This window comes from Coturnix japonica, chromosome Z (assembly GCF_054131305.1).
Source record: "Coturnix japonica strain WE chromosome Z, WE-NBRP24, whole genome shotgun sequence".
NCBI classification, from domain to species: domain Eukaryota; kingdom Metazoa; phylum Chordata; class Aves; order Galliformes; family Phasianidae; genus Coturnix; species Coturnix japonica.
This window is the reverse complement of record NC_140702.1, coordinates 66215396-66235277: the sequence shown is the minus strand read 5'-3', so window position 1 is coordinate 66235277 and position 19882 is coordinate 66215396. Positions and strand designations below refer to the sequence as shown.

Genomic DNA, 19882 nt, shown 5'->3' with positions numbered 1-19882 from the left:
TAAGTGGGAGAGCTGTGTAGCTCATGTTAATGCTTTGTAAGGGGAATTAGGTTCTGTGGGATGCAGAGCCAGCTTCACAGTCTAAAGATACAGATGTGAAACTTCACATTATTTGTTTACAGAAAACAAATGTAAAAAATAAAATTTAACATGTCTTATATGTCCCTGAAAAATACAAACTTTTCAGCTATCTATTGTGTGAAACTTACTTCATGCAAGGTATCCGTCATCCAAAACCTGTAATTCATTTCTTCCATCTCACTTACTTTCTTTTAAATGTTGGGAGAGACATTTTTGCGGGGGGATTCTCTGCTAACACATGGAAAAGACTGATAGATTTGGCTACTTAAGATGTGTAGATGTATTGCGCTTCTCACGCCTTTTCCCTACCACCTATGTGATAACCAGCAACAGCAGGTTCAATCACCTTCCTTGATGTTGATTTCTGTGTCTTTCAGAAATCTCATGTCTATAAGAAGACCTTGCAAGCCTTAATTTACCCTATCTCTTGTACAACCCCACACAACTTCGAAGTATGGACAGCCACAACTCCTACCTACTGCTATGAATGTGAGGGGCTGTTGTGGGGTATCGCACGGCAGGGAATGCGCTGCGCTGAATGTGGAGTCAAGTGCCATGAGAAGTGCCAAGACTTGCTCAACGCTGACTGCTTACAGAGTGAGTAGTTGCTTTGCTGCTTCCTGTCCTGAGAGGTGCAGTGAAAAATGGCTGTTCAAAGAGTGTTACAGGAGCTTTCCTAAATGTGTGTTGCTAAACCCTGATCCTCAGGGAGCAGCGAAGATGCATTTATTAAAATGACTGTATGCTTTCTGTAAGTAGGCCATACGACTAAACCTGTCCCTATCAGCCCGCTGTTTATTTTTTGTTTGTTTTAACCTGCATAATGTGTTTAATCTCTGTTTATCAGCTCAGATGGTATGCTTGCTATCATATCCTGCACAGAAGATAGTCAGTGTGCTGGATGGGTAAGCTACTAAGATGGGCATACTCATTTTATCTGTTCTTCCTGCCTCAGTATCCCAGGCAGTTTGTTTGTTTAAACCTTCAGTCTGTGATAACGTACATTTTAAGCTTTCCAGAGCACCAGAGAGATCCTGCTCAGGGATTACCATCTGTGAATTTAGGTAGGATTCTTCTAGTGCAGATTGGCAAGGCATTATGTCATTTGAATAGGAGTGCCTTGAAGCTGAATCTCTTTAGAGACCTTGTACTGAATAAGGACAGATGAAGGGTTAGATAATAAGTAATGTTTAAGTGTCTGGGCAGTATCTTATATTCCTGCTTGCATTTCTGCTTATCTTGATTTTCTGCAGTGTTCAGAATTGAGCCCTCTTCAAAGAAGGTGAAGAACTATGACATTGCAGAATAGAGGAACCCTGACACAGAGAGTGGAGAAACTTAAAAGGATCTGTGTTTGTTTTTCTTTTCAACTGTCCAATTCGGCATCGGGATTGGTCAGATTATTTTTATTTGTTCTCAGTCATATGCTCGTATTTGAGAGCAAGTTATCTACATGAATATATTTAGACATATCTTATGTATCTTGTATAAGACATGATAAACTTACACTGTAAGCATTAAATCTTGAGCAGGAAGGTGGGGCTTCTTCTGTTCACTCTTAGTTTTCTTGTCATTCCAATTCGATGGAAAAAATCAGAAGGACTCAGGAAGTTCTGTGAAGTAGAAACCAGCTACTATCACTACAGAGATAATTTTGTGACTAAGGACAGGGCTGCTAGATTTCACTTGGTTTGAGAGAATTTAGTTAAGACATAACTCATCTTTATGACAAAATCTGATGTAGAGTGCCAGTTGGATTCACGATACTAAATGATGAATTCCAGCGTTTGAGATGAAAAGCTGCTAATATGTGTACCTAAGCTTAACTCAGATGCACATCCTAGATATTACCATGTCATAAAGAAGCTGTGATATCTCAGTGTGGGAAAATGCTATTGAGAGTGGAGGAAAATAGAGTTTGTACCAGCAGCAGCAAGGAAACAGGCACAAAACTGCTCAGAGGAGAAGTAATGAAGTTGAAAACAATAGAAGGAAAAGTAAATTTGAGAAATTACAAAGAGGAAATATATTTTTGCAGAGGGCAGCTCTGGCAATCATGTGCAAGAAGGACTTCAGAGTGGGACAGATACTGGGCAAAGTTCAAATGTAAAGGGGAAAATGTGTGAGAGCGTTTTGAGATAGAATGGTATGAAATTGCTTGTTAATCTTTGCAAAGAGGGTTTGGCAGTGCAGGGCAGGAGGAAGACAGAGGTAATATTGTTTCAGGAAATGAAGAACAGCCATAGGGGGTATAACTGAAATCATCATGATGGACCCCAAGACAAAGGCGTTAAACACGCAGTGTAGAGTTCCTATGACTCTGCTTTACTTTTTCAACTTTCCATGACTTAATGACTTTCTGAGCAGTAGGTGCTGTGCTTAATGGCTGACAGTGATGGTTGTGAATTTGTTTAATCCTTGTCTGATGTTATTTATGCCTGCAGTGTGGTGGGGAAGGGCGAGATAAAAAGCTGAGAGGAAGACGGTCTGTCTAAGCTCACTGTTTATACAACAAAAAAATGGAATAAATTTGCTTTGAGACAATTAAGGGTGGAAAAAAGGAGACTTCAGTGTTGAGAACTGGGAGATTCTGGAACAGTCTCAATAATAACTGTGGGAGCAGCTTATTTAACTCTGGTTGGAGTTAAATAGCTTTGTGCAGTGGGCTCTAGGATGTGATGATGACGGGACTGTGAGGCCTAAGCAATAGTTTAGAAATTCAGTAAGTCTGAGGCTGAAATTTCTTGTATGTTGAACTCAGGAGGGTTTTCTTCCTAAAAAAGTTTTACTACTGTTGGTTTTGTTGTTGTTGTTGCCAATGAAAACAAAACAAACAAACACAAAACCAACAAAAAAGTCTATGTTGTCAGGATGTATTTTCACTTAACCCTACATAAGGCTTCCACAGAATGAATTTCCAGGCTGGTAGCAAGTACAATTCTATTGGTTATGCCTTGATGCCTCAGGATATATTTTCATTTGACTCTTGTCAGGTCTTCCAGAAAATGTTGTGTTAGAGTAAAATGAATTTTCAGACTGGTCGCAGATACGAATCCATTGTCTGTACTTCAGACGTTTGGATAGATGCCTGGGTCTTTAGAATCAGGATGTGATGTTTATCAATCTTCTATGCTTCAGTGCTTTTCTCTGGGGAATAAACAGATCCTTTTCCCCACGTCTATGAGAATTAAGTTATGTTATTTCTTATAAGGCTTTTTTTCTTACCATCTATATTTTAAGGAAGTGAATATCTGATACCATCAACAAACGTGTGGGTCTGTTGTGACAGAGTACTCAAATTCAGCACTGTTTTTCTGCGGGTTGATACAAAATCCATTTGTCTAAAAGTGGGTGCTGTTTCTCTTTTGAAGCTAATTTGCTCATGGTGTTTTTAGGAATGCCTCGTAACCTTTGTTGTCTGAGGGGCAATTAAGAATGTTTTTAGAATGCATTTCCTGCTCCAGGCAGCATCTCATGCACTACACCCAACGGAGATGAGGGGTGTAAATCTTTTATCTGAATTTTATTTAAGAACAAAAAAAGCGAAAAACCTGCAACTTTCAGTCTCCCAGCTTTTGAGATTCAGCACTTTTTAGTTTTGTTTGTATCTCTGTGTGGTGGGACATGCTGTGCAGTTCAGTTCAGCAGGACTGTTCCCTGAAATGACTGTGTTTGAAATGCTGGAATTACCTGTGGCATGCTCTCTGCAGCCATCAGGATTATGGCAACTATTGTCACCAAGTTGTTACTCTGAGAGGATTAAAAATCTACATTTCTTGACAGTAGGTACTGTGAAGGCGTTATTCTGTTGATGGGGAACTTACCTTTTCATTATAAGGTGATAAATACTTGTTCTAGATGTGCTTTTTTTTTTTTATTTTTTATTTTATCCTTCACCTATTCTTGGAGGTGCTTGAGATCTGCGCTGAATGGGTACACTTCTTTTCTTACTTGACTGGAATTAAATAGAGAGATTTAAAATTCTTATAGCATGTAAAGCTTTTGGAAAAGGGGGCTTTTATCTCTTGCCCTGGGCACCAGTGTGCTGCTAACTGAAATCCAACTGTTCGGGAAATGTTAATATCAAATGAAGAGGATGATAGATGTGTAGGAAGCCAAGAAATAGATTTTGAGAAGCAGGCAGAATTATGAGGAAGGTGGAAAGGAGGGACGTTATATTGGCATGATACTGACAAAAAGAAACGTAGTTCTGTGCTAGTGTTTGAAAAGCTGCAGATGTGTGCCTTGTTTTCCTTTAGAGTTGCTAGTCTAAGTCCTCCACCAATTACAGTTAAACCTGAGAAAATAATTTGCCCTAGGATATCAGAACCGTGTTCTTTGGAGATCTTGAAAGGAGGATTTGAGATCTCAAACTTCAAACTACTACTAAATGTAAAATGCACTTTGTGAGTGTGGTTATCCGTAAGAGTGCTTTTTTTGTATCGTAGCATGACAAATATGGAGAACTTCATATTTGAAAGCTGCAGTACCGAATGCCCCTCTTGGTTCTGGTTTGTCTCCTAGGGCTTTGGTTCACTGATGGAGTTGTTTAGAGCTTTTTGAATCAGAACTGGAAGCCTGGCATGTTTGTTGGGTTTTGGATGAGAAACTTCTGTGTTACCCTCCAAACAGATTGCATTCCAGAGCCTGGCTCTGTGAGTGGACTGTTAGTGAGAGTGAGAAGTCACTCTTGTGATAATCATCTTGGCTTCTATCTTGAATTGATGATTTGACACCATGGTGATGGATGCCTGTTTGCTTCCAGAATCCTATGCAGGAAAATATTTGCACAGAAGGAGGAAGGATACCTTTATTTGAAACTTGAATATCTATTTTAAGTTTCAGGAATATATAATTTCTAAGCATTATCCGCCTACTGAACAGCTGTCTTCTATCCTGCCAGTTTCTTGACTTTTTCCTGTTAAAGCATAAGATAACAGCACTGGCAGTTTACTAGGAGCTGTATCAATACCAGTCCCAATATAGTCCTATTTGCTTTCTGTTTCCAGTTATAAATCAACTCGTGATTCATTTCTAGGAAGGAAGAGATAAGGAAAGCCCACTGCCATTTATATGACATTGTACACGTCTATTCATGGTATTTATATCGTCCCTTGCCTTTTTATTGCTACTTACAGAACTGCTTTAAAACCTAAGCCACTGGCAAAACCTTTTTTTTTTTTGAAGCTGAATGAATACATACAATTCAAGTTCAGCAGCAGGGAAAACACCTTTTGCCTTCCAATATAGTGATCTGCATCGAGTTTGTACACGCCATGAGGATCCAAGGAAAAATTCTCTCTGTCCATTTCCAGCCAAGTAAGAATGGGGTGCTTGCATTAAGGCAATAATGCAGACTAGTGCCACTCCTGGTAATTCTGGTCCCATCTCTGTGATGGACAATGAAACACTGATATTTGCAAGCTATCTGGCTAGTAATTTCTTTAGAGAATGTTTCTGAAATGGAGCACTCCACTAATGCAAGACTAAAGCTCTTAATGTTTAGTTTGATTCTCAATATCCATAAAATCAGAAAGGGCAGGACATGGTTTCTTTAGCTCATTACAGATTTCAGAATTCCAGGTAGGTAGGACGACTTATTCAGTTTGGCCTTTCATGGTTTCTGTAGCTCTTCGTATCCTACGTCAAGTCCGCCTCCCTCCCCAAAAGACCTACTTGTATTAAAGATGAATAGCATTTCTTATCTGAAGTTCAAAGTGTAGCCCCTAGTATCATTTCAATTCTGTATTCCTTTAATAAATGTTGGGTCTATGGCTGGATGATTGTTCGATACAAGACATCAATTTGGGTGATGGTAGTTCTTCTCTGGTGAGTGGGGACAGCAGGGACTGTGTAATTAATTCCAGTATTTTGATTTCATTTCATCTTAAGCCAACAATAGAAAACTCTGGGGATTTTTCTCAGATACATTTTATTGTACTAAATGAAATACTGAACATTGAGCCTCTGGCAAGTAAAATGAAAAAATAATTATCAGGTAATGCAAACTTAAGGCTTTTATTTTTTTTGCTCAAATCTTGAATAGTGTGCCTTGTTGTGCAGTGTCCTTAATGAACTTCTGAAACTTCAGTGGTTACATTCCGTTCCAGACTGCTTTTATTCTTTTCCATTGGGATGATGGAAGTTATAATTGACTTTTTGTTTCTTTATTGAAATGGTAAAAGATGTTAGACTGAAGGTCCAAGAAGTGGATATCTTTAGGCAGCATTTGTCACTAGGCACCTGATTGGGCTTGCTAAGAAGGTTCCTGTTATGCTGTACTGCTGGGGTCCTTTGTGAGTGTGCATTTGCAGACCCTAGTTCTCTGTGGGCACTAACTGCTAAAACTCCAGAACATGCAAAATTATACCATTTTTTTTGTAAGCTCTCCCAGTTAACACATTTGTCTAATGTGGAATTGACCATAAGAACATTCTTATCTCATAATGATATGAACGTATAAATTTTGTAAACAATACACAAGGGACCAGAGGCCTCTGTTTTCAAGTTCCAGTTAATATCCATGTAGTACAGACCCCTGCTCCTGGCTCTTGTGTTTCTAGCTGCTAGATGCTGTACTTGTGCCCCATACCTATTCGGTTTGCTACCTTATAAGTGTTTGGATTAGATATGGCAACTACAGTTCGGGCTATCTCCTTACAAATGAAACAAACTAAAAAGGAAGGGGATCCAGAGAAGCACTTCAAATGCCTCCAGCTTGATGTTTGCTCCAAGCAGAAGAACAGACCATGCACTGTGCAGTGACTTAGTGCTGAATGGGAAATCATGCAGAGCACATCAGTAAAAAATAGTGACTCTTGGCCCATCTGAACTTTTTCTTGGTTCTGAGGTGCAGCTTTTAGATAAGCTTATAGGTGCTATTTGCAGTGAGGGACCACTGTCACCTTCCCAAGCAGGGATCTATTTATTCAAAGCAAGGTTGTGAGAAGTGGGAACATGGTGATGTCTGCTGTTATGGTTAGAGCTCTGCTTCTGGGTCTTTCTCAGCTGCAAAGGTGTAGAACTCAAGCCTGTTGTGAGGAGAGCAACCCAGATCCAGTCTGGGCACTCCCAGTATCTCCATGCAGCTCCAACTGGTTCATATTTTCTTTTGCATATGTTAAAATAGGAGGGCTATCTATAAATGACAACAGTAAGAGGCATTGTGTGAAATAAATTGTAGCTTTGATTCCGTCATCCCTATTCATCAATGAAACGTGACTTTCTGTGTTTGCATGTTTCTGATGCTTCTTTTTTACTCTCTGATGCACAGGAGCAGCAGAGAAGAGCTCAAAGCATGGAGCTGAGGATCGAACCCAGAATTTCATCATGGCCATGAAGGATCGCATGAAAATCCGTGAGCGGAACAAACCAGAGATCTTTGACTTGATCAGAGATGTGTTTTGTGAGAGCAAATTGACACATGCTCAGCAAATGAAGACAGTGAAGCAAAGCGTGCTCGATGGCACCTCGAAATGGTCAGCAAAGATCACAATCACAGGTGAGTGGAAGGAAGCATAGATTCAGTTGGTCTTGTTTGAGCACCTAGGACAGGGCTGGTCTGAGACTAGAGAGAACAGGCATCTGTGGACTGTATTTCTTTATGTTCAGGTAGCAAATGGAGACAGGTACTCGTATCCCGGACACTGCAGTGCACTGTGAGCTGAGGCTCATCAGAAAAGTTCTCATGAGTGTTGTTTTTGTTTTTCTGGACATTCTGAGCTACCTGCTTCTTCATGTGGTGTATGGACACATTGTGTTACTGGAGGGTGGTAATCACCCTTCTCTTTTCCTTCCAGTGGTGTGTGCTCAGGGTCTACAGGCCAAAGACAAGACTGGTTCCAGCGATCCGTATGTAACTGTTCAAGTGGGTAAAACAAAGAAGAGGACAAAAACAATTTTTGGGAATTTGAATCCTGTGTGGGAAGAGAAGTTTTATTTGTAAGTACTCTCACCCCCCTTTTTGACTATTTGTATGATCCGTGCTTTCCCACGCTGCCTGTGGGTTTCATTTCTGCTTGGTGTTACATACACCTTTAAAGAGTTGACGTCTATAACAATGTGCACAGCACACTCAGGTCTACCTTATCTTTCTCACTTTTGTATATATAAATTGTCTGTTCTGTGAGCCTTTTGGTATTGATGTTTCTAGAGAGAGCTAAAGAAAGGAAAATCTTTAACTTGGTAGCTTGTGTTCTTGGATAATAGATGTACTTTCCAAATTATTTGGAAGATGAAAGCGTGAAGTTTGTATGAAAGGCTAAGCAGACTTCGTGTGACCTGCTGCTGTGACCTGCTTCTGTTGTACGACCAACAGAGGATAAAGAAAGTTGTTTGTCACTTGTCTGTGACACTACCAGTTTCTCCCCTTACTTTTGGAAAATCAATGTTATAGGAACTCGAGGGATTGCCTGCTTTCAAGATGAGCAACGTATCCAGGTCTGAATTGAAAAGAAAGGCTAGAGGCATGGTTTTTCTGTTTCAAATATGCTTTAAAAGCTGAAGTGTATTTTTCCGTCCTGCTTTTATTGAATAAGTAAACAGTACCCTCAATTTATCATTGAACGCTTGATAACACCAAAGGGAGACCTAAAATCTAGCAAGAGAGTAGTTTCTGTAGATTAAGGGTAATCTCTTTCAGCCCCCAAAATGTTTATTTTCTTTAACGTGCAAGCTGTTCTTTTATACCTTCCCTCTCTTTGTTTTTCTTCCTTCTTTTCCCTTAAACTTCATGGGGGGAGTTCTCTGTATACTGAAATCATGCTTTAGAATCAAGCTTTTGTCAACCCAGCTTTGTCCTGACCATGCACCGTCCAAACAAAATCATTTCTAAAGTAGTTCATTAATGTCAGAAAAATCTCATCTCTGTTTTGAGCAGACAGGCCTTTCATTTTATCCTTTAATCCAAAGTGACATTACTGCTCAGATTGTAGACAAGTATACTTCAGTGCCGTTTGGTTAAGTCTAGTCACAATAGCAGTAATGTGGGATCCTTAAGGACCTTGATTTACCATGCCAAGTAGTTACCATGGTATTCGAAGTGTGTTCCCTTCTAATTTTAGGAGCTTCAACAAATACTGTGTTTAAAGATAGATAGTGCAACGTGATAAATGTCACAGTTTTAACAGTGCTGCTGTTTAGATTTTATCACTGTATCTGTGATTCAGCAGATAATATGCTATGGGACATTAGAGTTGATGCTACTTTATGTCTTGCCTGTGACTAGGTGGTTGTTTTAATAGCAGAAGGAGGTAATGATTACTGTAACAAGATATATTGCAGGAGTCTTAAGTACTGGCATCCATGGTTTTATTGGTAGACGTCAAAGCGCACCATATGCTGTATGCAGCACTGGTCTTTTACACATGCATCTTCTTCTTCTTCTTTTTCTTTTTCTTTTTCTTTTTCTTTTTCTTTTTCTTTTTCTTTTTCTTTTTCTTTTTCTTTTTCTTTTTCTTTTTCTTTTTCTTTTTCTTCTTCTTCTTCTTCTTCTTCTTCTTTTTCTTTTTCTTTTTCTTTTTCTTTTTCTTTTTCTTTTTCTTTTTCTTTTTCTTTCTCTTTCTCTTTCTCTTTCTCTTTCTCTTTCTCTTTCTCTTTCTCTTTCTCTTTCTCTTTCTCTTTCTCTTTCTCTTTCTCTTTCTCTTTCTCTTTCTCTTTCTCTTTCTCTTTCTCTTTCTCTTTCTCTTTCTCTTCCTCTTTCTCTTTCTCTTCTCTTTTTCTTTTTCCTTTTCTTTTCCTTTTCTTTTTCTTTTTCTTTTTCTTTTCATTTATGGATCCTTTTTTCAGCTTGCATCTCTTAAAACTGCTGAAATCTTCTCCCCTTCATAATCAAATGGAAACTTAAATCAACGTATGCAGGCCAGAAATAACAATTACTTGCTAAGCTTTGTCAGAAGAGGCTGTCAAGACAATCCAAAGATCCTCAGTTTTGAGTGTTAAGGATGTGTATGTGTTTATTTTAGAATGATGTTAACTTGTTACAGTGGGAGAAAGGTGTCCTGGAAGGTATTAAAAGCCTGCCTTAGAGCAGATATATGAGAAATTTGGAGTTGGAAACACTTAAATATTTCAGTTACTGCAAGGTGCACAGGTAGAGAACATTCAGGTCAGTAGATAATGTATGGTTTAGTTATTGCTGTTCATTGTCAGTTTGGCTTGTTGGACAGACTTGCTTGCAGATGATGTCCATTAGATGCTCAGTGTCTGTTATGCAGTCACAATTCTGGCATCTTTTCAAAGGTTGGCTGTAGAGCTGGAAACCCATATTTATCAGTTGTCATAGAGGTGTTTATGTAACCTGTGATACAATCTAAGTCAGACTCTGTGCAGCTGAATAGTACCGTAATTTCTACAGACTCTTTAAAATTGACTAAAAGCAGTTTAAATATATATTTTTTGAGTTAAGGCTGCAGTGACCTATTTGAAATAGTTTCTTTGTGCTTATCTGTGGTGATGGATGTAAAAGTATATTAACTTAAACATATCTCCTTGAATATGACTTTTTTTCCTATAAAAAATAAGGAAAAAAGGGACAAAAACAAAAAAAAAATAGTGGTAAGGCTGACCCGATTTGTAAGTCCTAATTTAGAACTGTATTTTAGAAAGGACAAGGCTGGAAAAAAAAGACTCCAGGTTTTCATTATAAGCACTATTTAGGTCGTTACTAGCATATGTCCCTATGGGCATCTGCTTAGATTAATGACGGGTTCTTGGAACATATTCATTACTAAGCAAGGAATTTGCGGGTCTTTTTTCTTTCTGAATATTATCTTCTTGTATATTTTCATCCTTAGCTTTAGGAAATGTGGTACAAAGAATTTTGTTACATCTTTCATTGGAATTTGAAGACCTATACAAATGCAAGGAGGTTCTTTTCGCTCAGTTCAAAGTTTTGCAGGCAAGCTGCAAAGGCTGCATAAATGGTACTTGGAGGATGAAGCTTGATAGGTCACTTCAGCTATTTCTGCAATACAAAAAAAATAATGTTCTGTCAGCACACGCTAATGAATTGTGCTTCTCTTGACTTTACATTCCACTCCTATAATGCAGACTCCTTTTCTTACAGCTATATTGAGTAAGCTAAAAGGTAGCCTCCTTCATTTGCTGCGTAGACTTGGCTTCTGTGCCCTGAGCTTTCTTCCTTTGCACCTAACTCTGGACAGCGCGTGTCCTACCTGCAGTTGGTGCTGAGTTACCTGTCTTGTTTGGCGCGTGAGAGCCAGGTGTCTGCAGACTTTCCAGGAATAGCAGTTGGTTTGGGTTTCTCTCTTTTCTCTCATTTTTCACTAAGTGTGTTGAAATGAAGAAGCATTGAAAAGAAATCTGCAGAGCACTCGTTTCCCTAGGAAACAGCCCAGTAATATGAGAAGGAAGATATTTTTGCAGTATTTAACGCAATTAAGACAAGACTTTAATTCTCCTTTTAGACATAATTTAGACTATCAGTGGGAAGTACAGACTTTCTGGTGATTTTTTTTTTGATTTTTTTTTTTTTTGTGAAGACTGAATCTGAGCATCCATTTGAACAAATTACCACAGCAGACAGAGTTTAGGAGAATGAACTCTTGACAACAGGACAGAGTTCTGTTCTAAAAGGAGAGCTTTGCGCTCAGCTGGAGGTTGGTAGTCCATATCAGCTTTTCTAAGGAAACACCCGAATCTTGACTATGAGCACTAGTAGTTGGTGGATTCAAACAGTACTTTGCCATGTTTCTTGGCTTAGGCTCAAAATGACTCACTCATTTTAAAGTAATATCTCCTTGAAGTTGTATTGTCTGAATATATTTGTTCTCAAGGCATTTATGGTGGGTGTGAAATCACTGCCTTAAACAGATTGCATTGTCAGTGGGCAGTTTGCAAGAGGCACATTTATTCTCTCACTGCAGAAGACTGAGTGGAAGTAAATGCAGTACCTCCTGCCAGCAGATGACCAATATTTTACTAGGACATGCAGAGCCACAGATGATAAACATTTGTATTAATCCTTTGAGAATGGTGCTTTTGCATAGCTAGACACTGCGCTGTCACCCAAAGTTTTCTCTTTGGTTGCTCAGTTTTCCTTTCAGCTGCTGAGTCTGTTACCAAGCCCAGCATCTTTCAATAGTCTCTGTTGTTATGTGATGCTGTTCTGGAGTTGCTTTTCAGACTTCACCTTTGGAGACCACCGCGTCTGTGTCACTGTAATTCTGCATCCTCAGGCTCCTCTGCTCATTGCGTGGTCGGGGCAAACAGGCAGCTTGATGAAATCCTACCTGTGTCCCTGCTCAGTAACTGATGAGAAGCTTAGATCTGAATGTAGTGCTGATGCCTTGTGACAAGCACTTTTGGGGAAGCTGTGTTAATATAGCTAAGGATGTAATGCTCAGAACCACTTTGTCTGCTCTTTGTAGTTAGGAGAACTGCACAATTAATTTGTGCAGTCATTGTTGTAGCGTTGGGTAACGGCAAAATGACTGTACTTGTTCCCCTAAGAAATGAGCTTCATGCTAGTAAGAACAGAAAATTCATGTCTTTGTTCTTAGGCAGCAACAACTGGATCTCGGCAGCCTATTTTTGTGCTATCATGCTGAACTTATAAACTGCTAAGGATTTTAACATTGTTCTCTGCCAACTCTGAATTTGCTTTCAGTGTATTCTCTGCTGTCTTTTTACCCCCCTAATAGAGGAGTCTTGGTATTATTTAAAAATTAACGTATTCTGTGAAGTTTTCTGCCTTCTGTTTCCATTGATGCTGGCCTCAGCAGAGCAGCCAGCTGGACACTGCTGTTTCAAGACATTTCCATGATCTGCACATAAATCTTTCTGCCTTTTCAACCATACCAGTTCTGTCGGATTTTCATAGAAACAGAATGCTTTGAGTTGGAAAGGACCTCAAAGCCCCCCCAGCCCCAATGCCTGCTGTGGGCTGGTTGCCCCACCAGCTGAGGCTGCCAAGGGCCCCATCCAACCTGGCCTTGAGCACATCCAGGGATGCGGCACCACAGCTGCTCTGGAAAGTCTGTGCCAGGACCTCACCACCAACAAACATTTTCTGTTTGTTTCTACCTTTGCACAAAGATGGAACTCTGCAGACCCTTCCTAAGTGCTGCACCTGCAACTGTGCAAAAGGGAATCTGCTCATAGAAGATGGCTGTATAAATATTCACCAGACTCCTTGAATCATAAATCTCTTTTTCTAATTTCAAGGCAGAGCCAAACTACTTAAATTTGGGCTTGACTTGACCTACTTTTAAATCTGCAAAATTCTGTGGATTCCTCTGCTCCCTTGCTTCAATTATTTGTTTCTGTGATGCCTGGTTCTTGCTTTTTGTCCTTATTAGCCTGTCAGCTCTGCAAGGGGCAGCAGTCTTCCTCTCTATGAGTTGCCAAGCACACAGCAGTCATGATTACACTGGGGCCTCTGAGCTCTACTGTTCTTCAGGCCGAGAACATGAGAAAACATAATTTAACATCTTCATGTGAAATGGATGTGTTGAATGATAGAACCGTGTTGGCTTTCTACCTCACACATCTATGCAATGCATTGTAGAGGTAGACAGGCTATGTCTACTGGCAATATTAGTGGAATAAAACTGAGGGCTCGGTGTGTCTTGCAGAGTTAGCATGTTGATAACTGAGTTGAGAAAATTGATAGGGAAGAACTGGCCCTGTTGCTGGCTGGGAATGGGGAGGGATCAGACAGGATGTTGCCAGCGCAGGGGATGTGTGTGGAAACTGGTGTTTAGGGTCTGTGGGAATGGGAATGTGGAGAAAAGACATGGAGGCCGAGTGTGGGACAGAGAGCAAGTCAGCAGAACCAGGCTCTGCTGGTTTCTGATTCAGGCAGAAAAACTTCATGGAAAGTTGCAGTTTTTATTTTTCTTGCAGATTTTGTGTGCTGCTTCCTGAAAATGTTTCTTTATTTGATTCCTTGGAGTATCAAAGTAGCTTTTTTGTATAAAGTGTCACCGCTGCAAATATCAGAAGAATATAGATATAAAAGAAAAAGGAGTCATTTTCTGAGTCATGGAACAAAGAGCACCTGGTTTCCAGCCCCTCACACTTTGAAATGGATCTGAACGTGTCTGGTAGTTTCTTTCCTGTAATGGGGTCACGGCGTGTTCCCCCTCTCTGCACTTTCTTAGGAAAGCCGTGGGAGCTGAGCTGCGGGAGACTGGGCAGACTTCTGTGTGCACGCAGATCATTAGGAAGTCAGGCTTCACAAAAGTCTTAGCAAGAAGTGGGGCAGTCATTTTTAGCAATCTGCCAGCTCCTGTAGTAACGAAGGGGAAAGTTTCAGCCAACAGAATTTGTTGGCAAAATTTGGGGAGTTGTGTTACACTTGCAAATGGGAAGCTGTTTTTAATTAGAATCATAGAACCACAGAATCACCAGGGTTCAAAAAGACCTCCAAGATCATCCAGTCCATCCATCCACCTACCACCAATATGTCCCTCTAAACCATGTTCCTCAGTACAACACGTAAATGTTTATTGAACACCACCAGGGATGGTGACTCCACCGCCTCCCTGGCCATCTCATTTCAGTGCCTGACCATTTACTTAGAGAAGCATTCAGCCTGAATCTCCCCTAATGCAACCTGGGACGCTTCCCTCTAGTCCTACTGCTAGTTACATGGGAGAAGAGGCTGACACCCAGTTTGCTACAGCTCAGGGAGTTCCAGAGAGCAATAAGGTCTGCCCTGAGCCTCCTCATCTCCAGACTGAAAGTCCCATTTCCCTCAGCTGCTTCCCATAAGCACTGTGTTTCCTACAGACTCGATGGAGGTATTCTGTAGGTAAGCCAGCAGCCTGAGGATTTCAGCTGCTGTCAGTGAGTGATAAGGCACTCTTTCTGGCATGCGATCAGCATAAGGAATACAAGTTGAGCAATCTCCTAAAAACAAAAGAGAAAAGTGTGATAAAGTAGAAAATTTGGTAGTTCAGTAAATGCCACTGGGAAGTTTCCTGTGGCACTTAGCAGTGAGTTATTCTGCTGCAGCCCAAGCAAAGGCTGATAGCCATTTGAGAAGTGTAGGACGGTGCATGCTGGACATACGGTAGATTTGGAGCTAAACAGTGAATGTTTTTGTAAAGGAAAGAGACATATTTTCACCAGTGGTAGCAAAGAAAAATAAGAGCTTTCAAAGCTGTTTTGACAAAGAGCTGCTGTGCCAGAAGTTGAAATCTGAAGAAGTCAGGAGTTGACTTGCTGGTGCTTGGTAAATGTCACTATATACCAACCTGTGTTTTTAGGTAACGGTGTCCTGAACACTGAGGCTGTAGGGTACTGCTGAGATGTACATTATTGCACTGTGTCAGGAGCAGAGGAGTTCTTTTATGCACTTATGCTGTGTTGCCAGTAGATAAAGCAATATGTTCGGTTAAATTTGGGAGCTTACAGAGAGCATCATTCTGAACATTCCCAGCTTGTGTGCATTTGGTGCATATTTTTATCAAAGGAAGTTATCCTTGAAGTTGAGGAGGAGGAAAGAGAAAAACACTGAATCTTCTTTCTTCAGATCTCTAAATACAGCTTTGATTGCACTGAAAAGGAAGGGAGCAGGAATGCTTTTTGCAGTGATTAAAGCTGCCTGGAATTGCCCCTAACTTTCGTAGTGTCGTTCCCAGATATCCCTCTTTGCTGGAAAAAATTTAACGAGCTGCATGGATGTCTCTTAAGCAGTCATGTATCACAGTAGCAGCCATAGGAGCCCAAATGATTTTTTGGTAGTGAGCATGGAAATACCAATCACTGCCACATCTTATTGACCAGGCTTGGCAGATCTCTTCTGACCCATTTCTTCCTTCTTCCTGTTGCTTAGCAACAGATGCAGCACATTAATGTTAAAAAGGCTGGAAAACGGGCCTTCAGCAGAAGTTGCCTGCTTTCATAGGTTTTATTTCCTTGAGGGCGGGCATTTGTAGTGGTTATGGTGAATAATCACCCTTGTCCTGTTCTCATGCAAGCATTCAAATTGCTTTGTTGTATTGCATGCCCTGTAGATGAGCAGAGCTCTTATTGTAAGGTCCTTACACCCACTTCTGACATCCAGGAGCCTGTTTGCATCCGCAAAAGACATATGAGCATCTAAAAATGGAGGAGGCTGCAAATTCTGCCTGTGCATTAGACTGAAGTCTGTGAGTTCAGCAAGGAGTAAGCTGTATTTTTAATGGAAATGTCCTTACCGATTTGCTCAAGGTACAGAGAAAATATAAATATGAGCTGTGAATAGTCAGCATAATCAATGCTAGTAATTACATACCAACTTTGCAACTATCGTATCCCACCCTTTCATCCCACGTGCAGGCAGTGTTTATATCATCTGATTATAATGTATTGTATGTTAGTGTGCTACTGCTTTGTGACTAAAGAGAACTACCTCCACCTCAGTTCTTTATCATTTTCTTATTACAAGATATCCTGATATGTGTTTGTTGTAGGCCTTGACCATGTTATGCTTGGCACTGTATTTCCATAAACAGAAATCACCTTTAACACCTAGGGCCAAATAGAAGATCACGTCTGGGGAAGGCAGACAGAAACCTGAGAGGTGCTTATCAATGTTTTTTGGACCATGCAGGCTGACTTTACCATCCTAGCTATCTTCCAGCTTTTGTAAGCTTCACAGCAAAACCAACAGGAGTAAAAGAATTCCCCCAGTCAAGGAGCTGCTCCTGAAAATGAAGAAGAGCAGAAGAGTCACAGTCAGCTTAGCAAACCTGAAGCTGGTGGTTGCACTCTCCATGGGCAGGGCACTCTCCTTTAGTGTGCATTTGAAGTGCATTTGAATTGTTCTGTGGTTCCTATCAGTCTACAGTCTCAAATGAAGTGGCTGCTTGTTTATGTCTTGTTTATGTGCCACTCTGTACTTAGGTGAGCAGGTCAAGAAGAACATAAAGCATGCAGTGTAGAAATGTCAACTGTGTTATGAGCTTTTCAGTATCACATCTGTCTTGTTCTCAGTGAGTGCCATAATTCCTCGGACCGGATCAAGGTGCGAGTGTGGGATGAGGACGATGACATCAAGTCTCGAGTCAAGCAGAGGCTGAAGCGCGAGTCGGATGATTTCCTGGGGCAGACAATCATTGAAGTCCGTACACTGAGTGGAGAAATGGATGTGTGGTATAACCTTGGTGAGTGGGGCTTTGGAACTGAAAGCAGTCACCTGTTTGTTTGGGTGCGTTTGAGAACTACACACATAGATTTCAATATAGGCCAAAAAAACAACCCACAACCAAACCAAAGCGTAGATGGTTAGATGATTGTGAGGGACATTATACTGCTGCAGGGAAGCTGCAAGGCTTTAATTGCAGTTGAAGTGAAGTACTGCAGAATAGCATGTGAAAATGGTGATGGCTTTTCTTCTGTTGGCACTGAAAAGCAAAATGCATAAATCATGGAATCATTCAGTTATCATAGAATAAATGCTTGGGGCAGGGCTGGACTCTGCTTATTTGGAGACATTTCCTGTCCTGTGCCCTTTTGTGCACTAGCACAAGCATTTTGCCAGTCTCTTAAGACATGCAAGTTCATGATGCTGAGCTATGATTTGGTGAAATCTTTCCAAGTGGACAAAATAAGGTGTAGTAGAAATTAGTGACAAGTAACCAGATAGTGCTGAATTGACAGGCATGATAATAATTGTAGGACAATCAGAATTGTCTTTATAAGACAACATCAGCAGTTCCCAGAAGCTTCAGACTGTAATCAAATCAGGAAAAGGTTCTGTGTCAGTCAGCCCTATCCTTGGAAAAGTGATCTGAGCAACACCATCCTGACAATGCTGATATTTCCTTGGTGGCTTTGGAAAAACCTTATCATGGCTGAATATGTGGTATTCTGAACTCCCTTGCCTGCTCTAATATGAGTCTTAGTCTGGAGAAGTTTGCAGCACTTTCCTTGGTGGTTCTAGTTTGGCTAACTGGATCTAAGCTGTGGGGTGCTATAGCACAATTGCTGTCCGAAGGGCTAGCTTATATATATAAATGTATGTTGTTATGGCCAGATGTGTAATACTGAGAGTGTATTGTGGCCGCTGTTTTACTGGTATCTACTTAATTTTTACTGGTTTGAAGTAAAAAATAAAGTCAGGACATTCATCCATGGCATTACTGATCACAGGTTAATGCTGAGTTTCCAGCAGTTTCTCTTCCAGCATTGCCACCCCAAAGTGGCTGTGCTCTGAACATGAAAAATGCATATAATTGCTGATGGTTTTTCTTTCTAGAGAAAAGAACAGATAAGTCTGCAGTGTCTGGGGCTATCCGTCTGCAAATCAATGTGGAGATCAAAGGCGAGGAGAAGGTGGCTCCATATCACATTCAGTACACTTGCCTTCATGAGGTAAAGAGCAATTCATCTTAGTCATTACGATGTTCCTTCTTTTTGTTGAAGAAGTAGTTTTCTGACCTTTTATTTTCTTGGAATGTTCCTTCTTACAGTCAGTGAGCCTTTTTTCTCTTGCTCTGTGGGCCTGGAAAGACATTGAGTCATCAAGCCTGCTTTTGTCAGGAAGGCTTTAGTTTCTCCCCACGATGTCAAATGCTGTCTGGTTCACTCTGTTCCACTCGTCACAGCTGTGCTTTTGTCAAACAGAGAAGAGACACTGGTCCAACTTAGAGCTCCCATAAGTTTAACAGGAAGAAACCTTTATTTCCTTGAATTATGTGTTCAGCATGCACTTCATCTGTATCTTTCCTTACAGAAAGCCTACTAAAATGGCAGACTCCAGGCCAGATATGCTTCACAAATTAACTTTGCTAATCACCTTTGAGGTCCCAGACATACAGCATTTCCATGGAAGATGCTGTGTTTTTTGTTGCTGCTTGTCTCAGAAGATAAGCTGTGATGGCTGAGTACTGATCTGTCTCAACATGGTCCAAGATGTACAGGCAGTGCTATAGAAGGTGGGAGAAATTTAAAGACAGCTAATGAGCATATCTGAGGTTCATGGCGTCCAGCATATTTATCAAGGAGAAGGCAAATGGAAGGATCACTCTCTAAGTGTTTCAATAAGGAAGAGCAGCCATAGACCCTCCCACCTTGTATAGAAGAATATCCCAAGGTCCAGTAAAGTTTAAGCAAATTCAGATTAGAGAGGAGGGGCTTCAGTTACAACTTATTTATTCGGACACTGGGGTGGGAGATCCCTGCCGTGTCTTTGGGTCTTACCAGGAAAAAGTCAAGCGAAGTTTAACTGAACAAAAGTTTCTACTAGTGGGCTGTGCTGTCTTTCAGTATGTAGTTTTTCTTGTAGTTTTTCAGTGACTGCTTCTGCTTGGTAAACCATTTCATTTTTGGCTTTCCGAGCATGCATGATCATTCAGTTCCTGAGGTTGTTTTTTTTTCCATGCAAATATACCCTTTTTGAGAATCATCTTCTTTCATTTGTGCATCATAAAATAAATATGATTTAGAGCTAGAATAGTAGCATAAAGCAGAGTCCTCCAGCTCCTAATTAGATCATTAGACTTCTGCGTCCCTTATTGTAGGGAGCCAGCTGTCTGATAAGCTGATGAACCTGTAAGTGACATAAAGTTGAGGATTGCTGAGAACTCCACTGAACTGAATTAAAATTTCTGCACAGCAGTGATAGCTGAAAGACGTTCCTGTGTTAGATAAAGTGAGAGGCTATGATGAGTAATAACACAAGTGTCTAGTTGTTAAGGGTGTTTTTAAGGATGTCCTGTCTTTCAGAAAAGAAACATCTGGACTGTTCTACTGTGTAATAATTAATACAAAGCTGATACCGGGCTCTTACCTCATCTAGTTTAAATAGCTTGTCCATGCTAAGTCATTTATTTGAGGACAGAAGTGTGTA

General features: G+C 40.4%; 1 protein-coding gene across 16 annotated transcripts in view; it reads left to right on the top strand.

Moving 5' to 3' along the window:
• The window catches only part of UNC13B (unc-13 homolog B), a 210299-nt gene that overhangs the window by 128232 nt on the left and 62185 nt on the right, over positions 1 to 19882 (top strand). For all 16 annotated transcript variants that reach the window (XM_085528481.1, XM_085528479.1, XM_085528476.1 and 13 more), the window contains 5 exons: positions 459 to 678; positions 7355 to 7582; positions 7881 to 8022; positions 17026 to 17195; positions 18290 to 18405. In XM_085528481.1, coding sequence (XP_085384607.1) covers positions 459 to 678; positions 7355 to 7582; positions 7881 to 8022; positions 17026 to 17195; positions 18290 to 18405 — 876 coding nt within the window. The remainder of the gene's footprint in view (positions 1 to 458; positions 679 to 7354; positions 7583 to 7880; positions 8023 to 17025; positions 17196 to 18289; positions 18406 to 19882) is intronic.